This window comes from Larimichthys crocea, chromosome VI, assembly GCF_000972845.2.
Source record: "Larimichthys crocea isolate SSNF chromosome VI, L_crocea_2.0, whole genome shotgun sequence".
Classification (NCBI taxonomy): domain Eukaryota; kingdom Metazoa; phylum Chordata; class Actinopteri; family Sciaenidae; genus Larimichthys; species Larimichthys crocea.
The window spans coordinates 13,127,251-13,142,288 of NC_040016.1; the positions used below are offsets into that span (position 1 = coordinate 13,127,251).

Here is a 15,038-nt window from a genome sequence, read left to right on the forward strand (position 1 = left end):
AGATTTGACCACATGTCAGTTCTATGTTGTTGTTTTATGTTTGTTTTTTGAATGCAGCACCATATGCATATGATTCTTCAGCTCGGTTAGTCAGAATAATAGATCCTTTCAATCACTGGTGCCTTGTGACTTCTAGTCTGTGAGCTCTTTGTGATGCTCTCTGCTTTTTAAAGCATCTGTGTCCAGCTTGAGCAGACGTTATGGTTGCGGAGATCACCTAATGGAAATACAAGATTTGGTCATGGGGGGTCAAGTGATCTCCCTTCCCTGGAAGGATCTTTCAGATGGTTTTGGTGAGACCAATTGTGATAGCATGCAAAATGGAGGCATTACATTTATCTTTATTAACAAAGAGACTTTTTCTTCTTCTGTTCCTTTTTTAAAGATTTTTCTTCTCTGATTAAAGCAAAAATGTTCGGTGTTCTCTGAAATTGAGAGACATGTGGTTGCTTGACTGAGTCAACAAAGTAGTGAATGTTGTGGGTAATACACAACTAATTTCATAAAACAAATATGTTCAAATTTGTCATTCCCTGATTTGAAACAACTAGTATTGTTTCTTTGAAAAACCTTTGTTTGTCACTACAGTGTTGATTTACCAAAGCAAACCGTTATGTGTTCCCGAAATGGTATTTGGACTCCCTTTTCATACATCTGCAAAGAATATGTGGATACTGCATTTTGGTCTACATTCAAATGCTGTTTTCCATCATTTACATCTTGCACAACACAAACCTCTTGATGATCATCTCTTGTAGGGCTGAAACAGTCTAGGGCAATGTCATGTAAGTAGGATGAAGCTTCATTTCAGAATAAGAGATGTTAACTATATTACTTAAGCTAAACAATATTTTGGTATATTGTTTGAAGATAAAACATTGGGCTCAATCAAAGACGAATAGACATTAGTTACATGTGCGGCAGATGTAACTAATGTCACAGTCCAATGTGAAATGCGTACTTCAGAAGGCCAATTGAAGTCATTCCCCATAAGCCCCTGTATTAAAATGTTCCACTTCACAGCAGAAATAAACATGTTTACAGCCTGGTATAAAAACAGTTTTGGTCTCTATAGCTGATTTCTCTCTTCATCTCAACTGTACTGAGACTGAATTTCTGCAAAACTCAACCGTTCGAATTATATTAAGGCTTAAAGTTATGCATAATTAACAGTATGGCCTCCTTGTTGGACAGTGATTGGTGCATTTACAGGCGGCTTGCTTGAGCACCCAGGCTTCATTCAGTCTGTCTCAGGTCCACCAACGATCCACGTATTCAACCTTTTTTAGATTAGCAGGGAAGAGGCAGAGGCAGGACTGCCAACATGGCAGCAGCCAGAGCCACCACACTGAGCTTCACAACATCTCTTCAGAAACCTGTAGGTGATATCATAGCTACAACATCCATCCATTTTATACTGTCTATGATAACTATAGCTACTTAAAGGTAACATTTGGTGGCATAGAGTCAGCACATCTCATTGTGGTTTGTACTATACGAGGTCGTGACCTGCTTCCTGTGCTGCTGCTCTCCCCAGACCTCTGCTGGCAGAGCTGAAACGGCAGAGCCACACTGGTAGGTTGTGTGAGAGGACAAGTGGATTTGGCATGCACATCAGAGCGTGATACCCAAGCATTTTTGGTCCTATCACATGCCACACACGCACTCACTCACCCAAGTACAACACACACACAGAGCATTCTTGGTCGTGTAAAATGGATTGTAACACTGGCCACTGTAATGAAATGATGCCAGCAACCCACAGTAGTACAGCCAAACTCACTAAAGGTTTCCGTGTACTCTCAGTGTCCAGTGTTATTACTGCGGGTTTTAACAACTGTATATTTTTCTATATTGTTAATATTCTGTGTCTCTTGTTTAGACTGCAGACAGGGGAAAGGTAAGGCAGCTATACTAACTGGACGCAGCACAAATTGGTTTACATATGACAAACTTAAAAGTAGTTTGTAATTTGATCAGTAATTAACAGAAAAAAAAAACCTTCTGGTTGTTTTCTAGTCAAACCTTTGAAGGGATTTTTGAGCAGTGACAAATATCATCAAGGACAAATTCTTCCAAAATGCTTGTTCTCTAATTTAGTCTCAGTCATGTTCATGCATGCTTCAGAGAAATCGGTTCATCTGTGATCTTTCACATTTAGGTGTTAGTGTAACCTGTTTATTGAACACCCAATAGCGACATAGAGTTACCCCTTGTGCAAACTGCAATGATGCCCCTCTCTTGACACTAAACCAAAAGCTACCTTATCTTGGGGACATTGTAGGCGGCCATGACAAGTTATACACCATTTAAAATGTTGCATTATCTCAATGCGTTTGTGCCGGTCTGAGGCGAATCATCAAAGACACGAGATCAGCGGTTGGCTGTGACATGGTACCTTGTTTATGCACAACTGAGAGTAGCAGGCATCACGCTAAAGTCTCACGACTAACGCCGTCCCTGCATAAACAAACGTTAAGCAAACTGGTGTTGAAGTGAAAGTGTGATTTCCTGTGACAGTAAAACAGAAAGAGGTACTCCAATGGTTTTGTGCTGCGTTAAACAGAAGAGGACAGGTGAGCTCTGCTGTGGGGTGATAACAGCCTCGGGATATACAGACAACAGGTTCCTTAACGTATTGTGTAAGGAGGATAAAGGAGCACTGTTGCACTTCCCGAGACGCAGAGGACACAACAGTCGTCAACGTTGCTTTGGCATGTGCCTGGTATTTTCTGCATATTTCAAAGTGTGAGATCATTCTCATTTGAAGACTTCAGAGTGTCTGTCTTTGTGTAGCACATTCTCCACCATCTCTATTGTCTTCCACCAGTTCCTTAGTGATCAAACTACATGTGTACCCTCTTTTTCTCTTCCTCCAGAAAGACCTATCTCCAGTGTCACATCACTAGCTTGTACTGCCTGTGCCAAGTGAAGGTGTTATTGAGGATACACAGAATTCACACTATAATGAGCAGTGACAGGATGTCACCCACTCTGCCACAGATCAACCCCCAGCCCGCTGCTGCCACCCCTGCACCCACCTGCACCCATCCAGCTGAGTCCGCCTGTTTGTGTGATGTCACCCGCACACCTCGCTTGTTTCCACGGAGTCTCTGCAGAGCCAATCGGCCCTTTTGACGCTGTTGCAACAAGGAGGCAACATCCGCTCTGTCTGCTTGTGTCCTTTTCAGCCTGATATGACTGAGCTGTCTTTGCCACAGTTGTACCATTGTTTGCTATTTCTCTTGTTTCTTTGGTAACTCTGAGCTCCTTGGAATTCAAGAGAGAGCTGCCCTCTCTATGTGGCCTTTGCCTGTGTTTGATCACTGGTTGAGTTATAGATATCTTCATGACTCATAACTCAGACACCAGACTCAGATGTCAACATAACATATGTTGTTTTCCCACTCCCCTACCACACATTGTGTGTGAGTGGAGTATGTGGTTATGTAGGAAAGAGTAAAGTCGGAGAAGGAAGTCTGGTGCTCTAACTCAAAATGGAACAATGTCTACTTGAGAATTGGTGGATGAGGCGCAGCACTGTGATCTGGTTATTTTAGTCGGAGGTTTTTCTGAGGTCTGAAGACCTGAAAAGGTTTAACAAAAACAAGGCAAATCTTGTGTAACTGATATTTTATATAGTCTTCTTGACGCCTCAAGTTCAGGGTTGGGATGATTTCTTTATGCTTGTATGAAAAGAGGTTGTTCTTTTAAAAATCTGTTATAATAGCTGCTCCGCCCTCGCTGACTTTATTTTATTACACCTTTGTGTTTCTTACATGTACTGTATAGAGCCAGCTAAGAGGAGACTGAACAGTGTGAGTTCAAGCAAGGTTCACGCGTATGGCTAACTTGTTCCAAATGAGTGTGAGGAATGCCTGCGTCCCTGCTCTCCTTATTAACCAAACATCACCTTGTCAGACCCTACATGCCTGTTCAGATCTCCTCCCGGTGCCGCACATAATGAGATGAATATCTTAAATCAGCTTTCTTTCATTTAAGTTACAACACAAAGCAAGTCTCTTCCTAAGAGCGCATTTTATACGCTCTCTCTCTCTCGCTCTCTCTCTCTATCATGATAAAATAATTCCCATAAGGAAGTGATTACACATTTGGATAATTCTGAGCAGATGTGAAAAATGCCTCAACAAGTTAACAAGGCTGTAGTGGAAGTGCAGACCTTGTCACTGCCAGGGAGCCGGTAACAAATGGATGGATGGATGATTGTAAAACGTGGTCAGTATTTTTGGGGTTTTATGCACTCAGAAACTTCCTCCTTGAACTCTTTATCATAGTGACCACTGTTATTTTGCACGCAGGCAGATTTTGCATGCATTACTTTCAAATTCAACAGAGTCCAGGCCAGCCATCATGGCAGAGAAAAGGCAGTTCATGATTTGTGTATTGAATATGAGTATCTTTTAAAAACATCTGCCATATTGTCAACAAAGAACAGAACTCGCCTTCAGCTTTAAGATGCCCACAAAATGAAAAAAAAAAAAAAAAACCTTCAGGAAACTATTGAATTAGATTTATGAATTTCTTTTATTTTTATAGTTCGGGCCAGCAGAGATCATAAGACTGGAAGAGACGCAGTGTTTGTCTGAATGTTGACTGTGCTTTGAGTTTGTTTAAGGACTAAATTTGTATTGAACCCATTTAACATCCCTTTTTTTTTTTACTCTATCCTCTCCTCTTTAAATAGGGCTCATATTAGAAAAAGAACAATGTTCCCTTTTTTTACTAGGGTTAGGATAAGGAGGAGGGTTAGGGTTATTAACGCAGATAGTGCAGGACAGAGGAGAATCAGCTCTAGCAGACATCTTTAAGAAAAATCAAAGATCCTAAACGTATTCTGCAAACCACTCACTAAATAGAAAAGGTGTATCTTAGTTGCATTAAACACTCCACCTCCATTTCAGCAGCATAGAAGTACTGTTAAAATTTAAATACAGTGAAAAAATAAAAAACGTTTTATATACACTTAATGCCTGTACTTCTCGCCTTTGTTCATCTTAGACAAAGATAAAACCTAAATTGGCGATGCCTCTCATCAAAGGTGTTTTCTCTTTGTGTGCCTCAATGTGAATATCTAAACGTTGTGTATAGAGAAAATACATGTAGTTAGAGGAGGGTGTGTGTGTGTGTGTGTGTGTGTGTGTGGAGGGAGGAAGTGTTCACCTACAAGCAAAAAAGAAACTTTGGTAATTGCCATAACACAAATAATGAGAGGCTATGTAGGAAAGTGTTTGAAGAGCGGTCCTGATCAAGATAAGATTGGAGACAGTATCGAGAGAGAGAGGAAGTGTTTTTCTGTCTGCTGCGGCTGAAAGGAAACTTAAGTGACAGAGTTACTTATATGAGCCAGACGCTGAGCTGAACCCTGCAGAAACAACCAGGATAAATGGAGTTTAGGGTGTGACGAGGTGTGAGGAGTGTGATTCAGATGCCACTTGTGGTCAGATAATACAGAAACATTATGCATTCATGCACACATTAGGACTACAATAACCATGATTTGGAGCAGCATACAGATCCCATAAAAGGTGCTCTTTTCTGATAGAATTCAGCTGATGGAGAGAGTGAAACATTAGTCGCCCACTAGTGGACATGGTGTCCCAACAATATGAAAATATTGTAATCTTAAAAGATAAAATTGAACTCAGATCAGACCAACCACAGGCCCACAGGATTAGAACTTCAAAGTAAAACTGACTTTTAAACCAAAACATTTAATGAAGATGCTATAATAATAAGTTTTTCTATTCAACTCTTCAAGATTAACTTCAGTGCACCATAAATTTATGATTTTTAATTCATCGCCTTCGAACATGGTGTAAAAATTGGGCACAAGCAAAGAAACAACAATACAAAATAAAATACAATCAAAGTTCCAAACAGAAATCTGGCAACTGACCTGAACTAAAACATACTTAACTTTTTATCTGAATAAAAATGACAAGCATGCAGATCAGTATTCTTGAAATACCTAAAATAAATGGACAGACTCATTAGAGTACATAAAATACTGTAGCAGACATATTTTAGTCCTTGCAAAAATATTACAAACACATTTAAATTCATTAGCATGTAAGTGATGTAAAAATGTCTCGTCTCTGTCTGGGATAACAGAGACAAGACCTGGTGGATGTGAACCAATAATATTAGCAGAAAGACGAGATGATTAGCTTTATCTGCGTGTCTGTGTGATTTTAAAAACATACCTGTTGTAATTTCAGAGAGCAAGGGGGGGAGATATTTGTAAAAGAACATGCTTTCCGTCAGAGAAATTTGCCATTGTTTGGATTTCACATGATTGATGCTTGACTTAATCCAGTGCTCTTTGCGCCTTCCCAGGAGGGTGAGGCAGTCTCTTTGTGCTTTTCTGTCCCATGTGAAGCAAACCAAAGCGGGAGAGTGAGGGTCATAGCTATTCGGCAGGGTACCAGATCCTTCCCACCGGCACATCTGCATGTGAAATCGCCATTTCACCCCTCCACACTCCCTAATTGTTGCTAAAATTATTTGTGAAATTGCCTTCCACCAGGAGTGTTTTCCACGGCAATTGTCACACAATTTTATATGCACGGTGGGCCCACAGAGTTGACACATGCACCTCTTCTTTTCTGCCATATGTGCTCTTTTTTATTCGACTTTAATAGTAGCGCATTATTTTTTTTTTAAACAATTACCTTTAAGCAATTACTCTCGTGCGTACTCAAGGGCAAGTCAACCTGTTGTCATCAATAGCGGGTCGATCCAAATGTTGTAATTACCACAAAAGCTATAGGAGCGATTTAGATGTTCATGCTGCGCACATTTACTTAATTGAAAGGTTAACAAGCCAAAAGCATCTTATAGTCAAACCTTCGCCAAGCAGGGGCCTGCTGTTACGCAGCATTTGTCCACTCAGGAAACCACATCATCAGTTCCTCACGCAATTATTTTAGGGCAGTGATTTTTGTTTTGTTTTGTTTTTTTATTCACACGAAGCTCTGCGTGCGCATCCCTGAGTTTGGATAAAGACGTTTGCGCACTTTTATTTATCGAAAACAGAAAATGAATTTAGATTTTGTTTTTCCAGATATGATATTATCAACAATAAGATATTTTTTTTAACAACTTGGAGTTATATTTTTTTTATTTAATTATATCTGTTTGAATTTCTGGCTCTGTTATTGTTGCTATATATGCAGTTTATAATTGTATTTTTCAGTTTCTTTCTTATGATCAATCAAAGAAAGAAAGAAAGAAAGAAAGAAAGAAAGAAAGAAAGAAAGAAAGAAAGAAAGAAAGAAAGAAAGAAACTATCATTTTAAAGCATTAGTACCACATGTTTGAACAGCTGTGTGTGATGGCAGCAGACAGTCTTTGAAAAAGACAGGCTTTAGAATAACATTTAGATATAATAACATTTTTTGAACTGGTGCTTGGTGTGTGGAGTCTTATGAGGGAGGCAGCAGTGAATTAAAAGTGGAATGTGTCGCTCTGATTGGTCGGTCGGCCTCTGGCTAAACCCACTCTCTTTCATCCATAAAAGAAAGGCCAGGGAGCCTATGGGAGCGCTCGGCTGTCTCCTCCTACGACATGCACGAAAGTTGGCCACTTAAACTACTTCCAACCAGACAGCAGACATTATACTGAACCCAAACTACACCTAGGGAAAAGAATAACAGTACATTTGTTTTGCCCAGCTCACATACACAACTTCAAGTGCAAGTTGCTCTATTTTGTTGATTTTTATTTTATTTGTAGCGGCTCCTTTATTTTCTTTGCATTTTGTTCGTCGCACCAGAGGAGAGCATCACTTTTGTTTTTCCCCGGTGGAAGAAGGGCTTCTCCGCCTGGGATTGGGATTTGACAGACTCGTTATCTTCTTGAGCATTTTGAAGACATTTTTTTTATATTGGACTTTGTAAGAGTCGCAAGTTCGAGTCCGTGTTTGTTGTTTTTTTTTTGTCTCAGTAGCTAAATGATGGCTACGTTACCAGGAACAGTGCCTCGGATGGTGCGCCCTGCGCCAGGCCAGAACTACCCCCGAACCGGCTTCCCTCTGGAAGGTAAGAAAAACAACAACAACAACAACAACAACAGCATGTGTTTGAACTTCTGCTGTGACAAAACTCATCACTCTGTCAGCTTGTAGCTGTGATAGTCACACGGAGTCACACACTTTGTTACCGGCGACATGCTGGGAAATAAAAAGGTGGGTGAACAAATACGACCTCCAGTCAGTGATGATTAAAGTTAACAAGCTGAGTCAGAAATGAATTATAGATGCAGGAAAGCGCCAGATCTGGGTTTGAACGTCACTTTACAGCCTCATAAATAAAATATAATAAACTTTATTATTATTATTATTATTATTCCGACTGATATGATATTGTTTTGTGAATTTATGTACATTTATTTGTGGCTGATTTTATTTTATTTGAGTCTAGACAGATCTTCGGCCAGGAATATCTGCTTATTATAATAAAATATATCTCAATTATTTATATTAATTAAAAAAATATTCTGTATTTGTTTCATGTTTTTGATGCTCTGACTTTTTAAATTACAGGGAAATGACATTATAATAATAATATAAAAAATAATAAAATAACACCAACATTTAAGCCAACGTGACTGTAATTTATATTTATAATATAAAATAAATAATCAGATGCATTTTAAGAAAAAAAAATCTTATTAGTCCACACACAAACAAAACAAACAAAAAAAGCAATCTAATTGGTAATTTTCTTTTTAAAAACTTCGATGCCCACACTCAAGTCGTCTGATCATATGGTAGTAAAAAGAAAAAAAAAAGATCACTTTGTATTTGCATGCATTTATGGGAAACAGTTTTCCCATTACACCCAGTTCGTGCTCAAGTGGGCTGGACGGAAATGTACAAAAACCACGTAGCTCGCGAGTTACACGAGCTCCGGGATTTGTTCGAGTGTCCTGCTGCTGGAAATGGCAATAATACACACAGCAAAGAGATGACTCAAAGGATCACATCAATATTTGTACAGCATGACTACGAATAATCAAGGTGGGAAGTGTCACCCTCTTTAGTGTCTCTTGAATGTGAAATTGGATCGTCAAGTGGCCTCGGATAGCCTACATCCTGTCAGCCAGACAGACGCTGGATGAATTTGGCACGACTCACTCTTGAAAATGTATAATAAGATAATGTTCGTAAACTGCGTCCCATTAAAAGTCAGTAAGACAGCAAACATGCCTCTGTTTGCTGAATTAGCTTTAGTCTGACATGTGAAAGCTTTACAGAACTGCATGTGTTGTTGTTTTGTTGTTTTTTTTGAGACTTTTATTGTTTATTGTGGCGCAGTGTCCACCCCTCTGGGCCAGGGTAGGGTGAACCAGCTTGGCGGTGTGTTCATCAACGGGAGGCCCCTGCCAAATCACATCCGACACAAGATAGTGGAGATGGCCCACCACGGCATCCGACCCTGCGTAATCTCGCGACAACTGCGAGTTTCACACGGTTGTGTGTCAAAAATCCTCTGCCGATACCAGGAGACCGGCTCGATCCGTCCGGGTGCCATAGGAGGCAGCAAACCCAGGGTGAGTGGGCTCCATGAACAGGGTCTGTGAGGGCACCTGAGTGACCTGAGTTATAACAGCCTGATGAAGGGCAGAAAAATGACGTGGATCTCCTTTGGTTGGAGATGTTTGGATGTCTGAAATCCTGGTTATGACAAATATTTGAAGAAATATTCAATATTTTACATAATAATAATAATAATAATAATAATAATAATAAGTTTAATTTATAAAGCACTTTACATTTGAATGAAATCTCAAAGTGCTACAATACACACAAAGTATATGCACACAAGCAACAGAAACAAATAAATCACAGCAAGAGAAATCATGTTGAATATGCAGTGTTGGTCGGAAGTGGACTGTGCTTTGAGTTTGTTTAAGGACTAAATGTGATTGAACCCATTTACATCCTTTTTTTTTACTCATCCTCTCCTCTTAATAGGGCTCATATAGAAAAAGAACCATGTTCCCTTTTTTTCTGGGTTAGGATAAGGAGGAGGGTAGGGTTATTAACAGCACGCAGACAGTGCAGGACAGAGGAGAATCAGCTCTAGCAGACATCTTAAGAAAAACAAAATCCTAAACGTATTCTACAAACCACTCACTAAATAGAAAAGGTGTATCTTGTTGCATTAAACACTCCACCTCCATTTAGCAGCATAGAAGTACTGTTAAAATTTAAATACAGTAAAAAAAAAAAACATTTTATATACACTTAATGCCTGTACTTCTCGCCTTTGTTCATCTTAGACAAAGATAAAACCTAAATTGGCGATGCCTCTCATCAAAGGTGTTTTCTCTTTGTGTGCCTCAATGTGAATATCTAAACGTTGTGTATAGAGAAAATACATGTAGTTACAGAGGGTGTGTGTGTGTGTCTGTGTGTGTGTTGTGGGAGGGAGGATGTTCACCTACAAGCAAAAAAGAAACTTTGGTAATTGCCATAACACAAATAATGAGAGGCTATGTAGGAAAGTGTTTGAAGAGCGGTCCTGATCAAGATAAGATTGGAGACAGTTCGAGAGAGAGAGGAAGTGTTTTTCTGTCTGCTTCGGCTGAAAGGAACTTAAGTGACAGAGTTACTTATATGAGCCAGCGCTGAGCTGAACCCTGCAGAAACAACCAGGTAAATGGAGTTTAGGGTGTGACGAGGTGTGAGGAGTGTGTTCAAGCTGCATGTGGTCAGATATACAAAACATTACCATTCAGCACACCTTAGGACTACAATAACCATGATTTGGAGCAGCATACAGATCCCATAAAAGGTGCTCTTTTCTGATATAATTCAGCTGTGGAGAGAGAAAACTTAGTCGCCACTAGTGGACATGGTGTCCCAACAATATGAAATATTGTAATCTTAAAGATAAAATTGAACTCAGATCAGACCAACCACAGGCCCACAGGTTAGAACTTCAAAGTAAAACTGACTTTTAAACCAAAACATTTAATGAAGATGCTATAATAATAAGTTTTTCTATTCAACTCTTCAAGATTAACTTCAGTGCACCATAAATTTATGATTTTTAATTCATCGCCTTCGAACATGGTGGAAAATTGGGCACAAGCAGAAAACAACAATACAAATAAAAAACAATCAAAGTTCTAAACAGAAATCTGGCAAGTGACCTGACTAAAACTACTTAACTTTTTATCTGAATATAAAATGACAAGCCATGCAGATCATATTCTGAAATACTGGACAGACTCATTGGTACAGGAAATACTGTAGCAGACATATTTTAGTCCTTGCAAAAATATTACAAACACATTTAAATTCATTAGCATGTAAGTGATGTAAAAATGTCTCGTCTCTGTCTGGGATAACAGAGACAAGACCTGGTGGATGTGAACCAATAATATTAGCAGAAAGACGAGATTATTAGCTTTCTGCGTGTCTGTGTGATTTTAAAAACATACCTGTTGTAATTTCAGAGAGCAAGGGGGGGGGTATTTCTAAAGAAACATGCTTTCCGTCGAGAAATTTGCCATTGTTTGGATTTCACATGATTGATGCTTGACTTAATCCAGTGCTCTTTGCGCCTTCCCAGGAGGGTGAGGCAGTCTCTTTGTGCTTTTCTGTCCCATGTGAAGCAAACCAAAGCGGGAGAGTGAGGGTCATAGCTATTCGGCGGTACCAGATCCTTCCCACCGGCACATCTGCATGTGAAATCGCCATTTCACCCCTCCACACTCCCTAATTGTTGCTAAAATTATTTGTGAAATTGCCTTCCACCAGGAGTGTTTTCCACGGCAATTGTCACACACATTTTATATGCACGGTGGGCCCACAGAGTTGACACATGCACCTCTTCTTTTCTGCCATTGTGCTCTTTTTTATTCGACTTTATAGTAGCGCATTATTTTTTTTTTTAAACCATTACCTTTAGCATTACTCTCGTGCGTACTCCAGGGCAAGTAACCTGTTGTCATCAATAGCGGGTCGATCCAAATGTTGTAATTACCACAAAAGCTATAGGAGCGATTTAGATGTTCCTGCTGCGCACATTTACTTAATTGAGGTTACAAGCCAAAAGCATCTTATAGTCAAACCTTCGCACAGTAGGGCCTGCTGTCCCAGCATTTGTCCACTCAGGAAACCACATCATCAGTCTCACGCATTATTTTAGGGAGTGATTTTTGTTTTGTTTTGTTTTTTATTCACACGAAGCTCTGGTGCGCATCCCTGAGTTTGGATAAAGACGTTTGCGCACTTTTATTTATCGAAACAGAAAATGAATTTAGATTTTGTTTTTCCAGATATGATATTATCAACAATAGATATATTTTTAACAATTGGAGTTATATTTTTTTAATTGAATTATATCTGTTTGAATTTCTGGCTCTGTTATTGTTGCTATTGTGCGTTTATAATTGTATTTTCAGTTTCTTTCTTATGATCAATCAAGAAAGAAGAAAGAAAAAGAAAGAAAGAAAGAAAGAAAGAAAGAAAGAAAGAAACTATCATTTTAAAGCATTAGTACCACATGTTTGAACAGCTGTGTGTGATGGCAGCAGACAGTCTTTGAAAAAGACAGGCTTTAGAATAACATTTAGATTAATAACATTTTTTGAACTGGTGCTTGGTGGTGGAGTCTTATGAGGGAGCAGCAGTGAATTAAAAGTGGAATGTGTCGCTTGTTGGTGGTCGGCCTCTGGCTAAACCCACTCTCTTTCCATCCATAAAAGAAAGCCAGGGAGCCTATGGGAGCGCTCGGCTGTCTCCTCCTACGACATGCACGAAAGTTGGCCACTTAAACTACTTCCAACCAGACAGCAGACCTTATACTGAACCCAAACTACACCTAGGGAAAAGAATAACAGTACATTTTTTGCCCAGCTCACATACACAACTTCAAGTGCAAGTTGCTCTATTTTGTTGATTTTTATTTTATTTGTAGCGGCTCCTTTATTTCTTTGCATTTTGTTCGTCGCACCAGAGGGAGCATCACTTTTGTTTTTCCCCGGTGGAAGAGGGCTTCTCGCCTGGGATTGGGATTTGACGACTCGTATCTTCTTGGGCATTTTGAAGACATTTTTTTTTATATTGGACTTTGTAAGAGTCGCAAGTTCGAGTCCGTGTTGTTGTTTTTTTTTTTTGTCTCAGTAGCATGATGGCTACGTTACCAGGAACAGTGCCTCGGATGGTGCGCCCTGCGCCAGGCCAGAACTACCCCCGAACCGCTTCCCTCTGGAAGGTAAGAAAAAAAACAACACAACAACAACAACACAACAGCATGTGTTGAACTTGTGTGTGGACAAAACTCCTCACTCTGTCAGCTTGTAGCTGTTGATGTCACACGGAGTCACACACTTTGTTACCGGCGACATGCTGGGAAATAAAAAGGTGGGTGAACAAATACGACCCCAGTCAGTGATGATTAAAGTAAACAGCTGAGTCAGAATGAATATAGATGCAGGAAAGCCAGATCTGGTTTGAACGTCACCTTACAGCCTCATAAATAAAATATAATAAACTTTTTTATTATTTTTTATTCCGACTGATATGACATTGTTTTGTGAATATATGTACATTTATTTGTGGCTGATTTTATTTATTTGAGTCTAGACAGATCTTCGGCCAGGATATCTGCTTATTATAATAAATATATCTCATATTATAAATTTTAATTTTTAGTGGTATTTGTTTCATGTTTTTGATGCTCTGACTTTTTAAATACAGGGAAATGCATTATAATAATAATATAAAAAATAATAAAATAAAACAACATTAAGCCAACGTGACTGTAATTTTATGTATAATATAAAATAATAATCATGCATTTTAAGAAAAAAAAATCTTATTAGTCCCCACACAAACAAAACAAACAAAAAAAGCAATCTAATTGGTAATTTTCTTTTTAAAAACTTCGATGCCCACACTCAAGTCGTCTGATCATTGGTAGTAAAAAAAAAAGAAAAAAAGATCACTTTGTATTTGCATGCATTTATGGGAAACAGTTTTCCCATTACACCCAGTTCGTGCTCAAGTGGGCTGGACGGAAATGTACAAAAAACCACGTAGCTCGCGAGTTACACGAGCTCCGGGATTTGTTCGAGTGTCCTGCTGCTGGATGGAAATAATACACACAGCAAAGAGATGACTCAAAGGATCACCATCATATTTGTACAGCATGACTACGAATAATCAAGGTGGGAGTGTCACCCTCTTTAGTGTCTCTTGAATGTAATTGGATCGTCAATGGCCTCGGATAGCCTACATCCTGTCAGCCAGACAGCGCTGGATGAATTTGGCACGACTCGCTCTTGAAAATGTATAATAGATAATGTTCGTAACTGCGTCCCATTATAAAGTCAGTAAGACAGCAAACATGCCTCTGTTTGCGAATTAGCTTTAGTCTGAATGTGAAAGCTTTACAGAACTGCATGTGTTGTTGTTTTGTTGTTTTTTTGAGACTTTTATTGTTTATTGTGGCGCAGTGTCCACCCCTCTGGGCCAGGGTAGGGTGAACCAGCTTGGCGGTGTGTTCATCAACGGGAGGCCCCTGCCAAATCACATCCGACACAAGATAGTGGAATGGCCCACCCACGGCATCCGACCCTGCGTAATCTCGCGACAACTGCGAGTTTCACAGGTTGTGTTTCAAAAATCCTCTGCCGTACCAGGAGACCGGCTCGATCCGTCCGGGTGCCATAGGAGGCAGCAACCAGGGTGGTGGGCTCCATGAAACGGGTCTGTGAGGGCACCTGAGTAACCTGAGTTATAACAGCCTGATGAAGGGCAGAAAATGACGTGGATCTCCTTTGGCTGGAGATGTTTGGATGTCTGAAATTCTGGTTATGACAATATTTGAAGAAATATTCATATTTGACTAATAATATAATAATAATAAATATAATAATAATAATAATAATAATAAGCTAATAATCATAATTTAATCATGAACACGTTCAGTAAATACACTTAAATTTAAGAGGTTAATTCCTCTAGTATTCATATTTTTGTCTGTGGGACTGAGTAATGA

At 39.3% G+C, this 15,038-nt stretch overlaps 1 protein-coding gene across 3 annotated transcripts in view; it reads left to right on the forward strand.

The window, feature by feature from the left end:
* Positions 1 to 7,563: 7,563 nt before the first annotated feature.
* pax7a (paired box 7a) overlaps positions 7,564 to 15,038 on the forward strand; it is a 47,665-nt gene continuing 40,190 nt past the window's right edge. For all 3 annotated transcript variants that reach the window (XM_010731345.3, XM_010731346.3, XM_019260762.2), the window contains exons 1-2: positions 7,564 to 8,060; positions 9,338 to 9,573. In XM_010731345.3, coding sequence (XP_010729647.3) covers positions 7,973 to 8,060; positions 9,338 to 9,573 — 324 coding nt within the window. In that variant the 5' untranslated portion in view covers positions 7,564 to 7,972. The remainder of the gene's footprint in view (positions 8,061 to 9,337; positions 9,574 to 15,038) is intronic.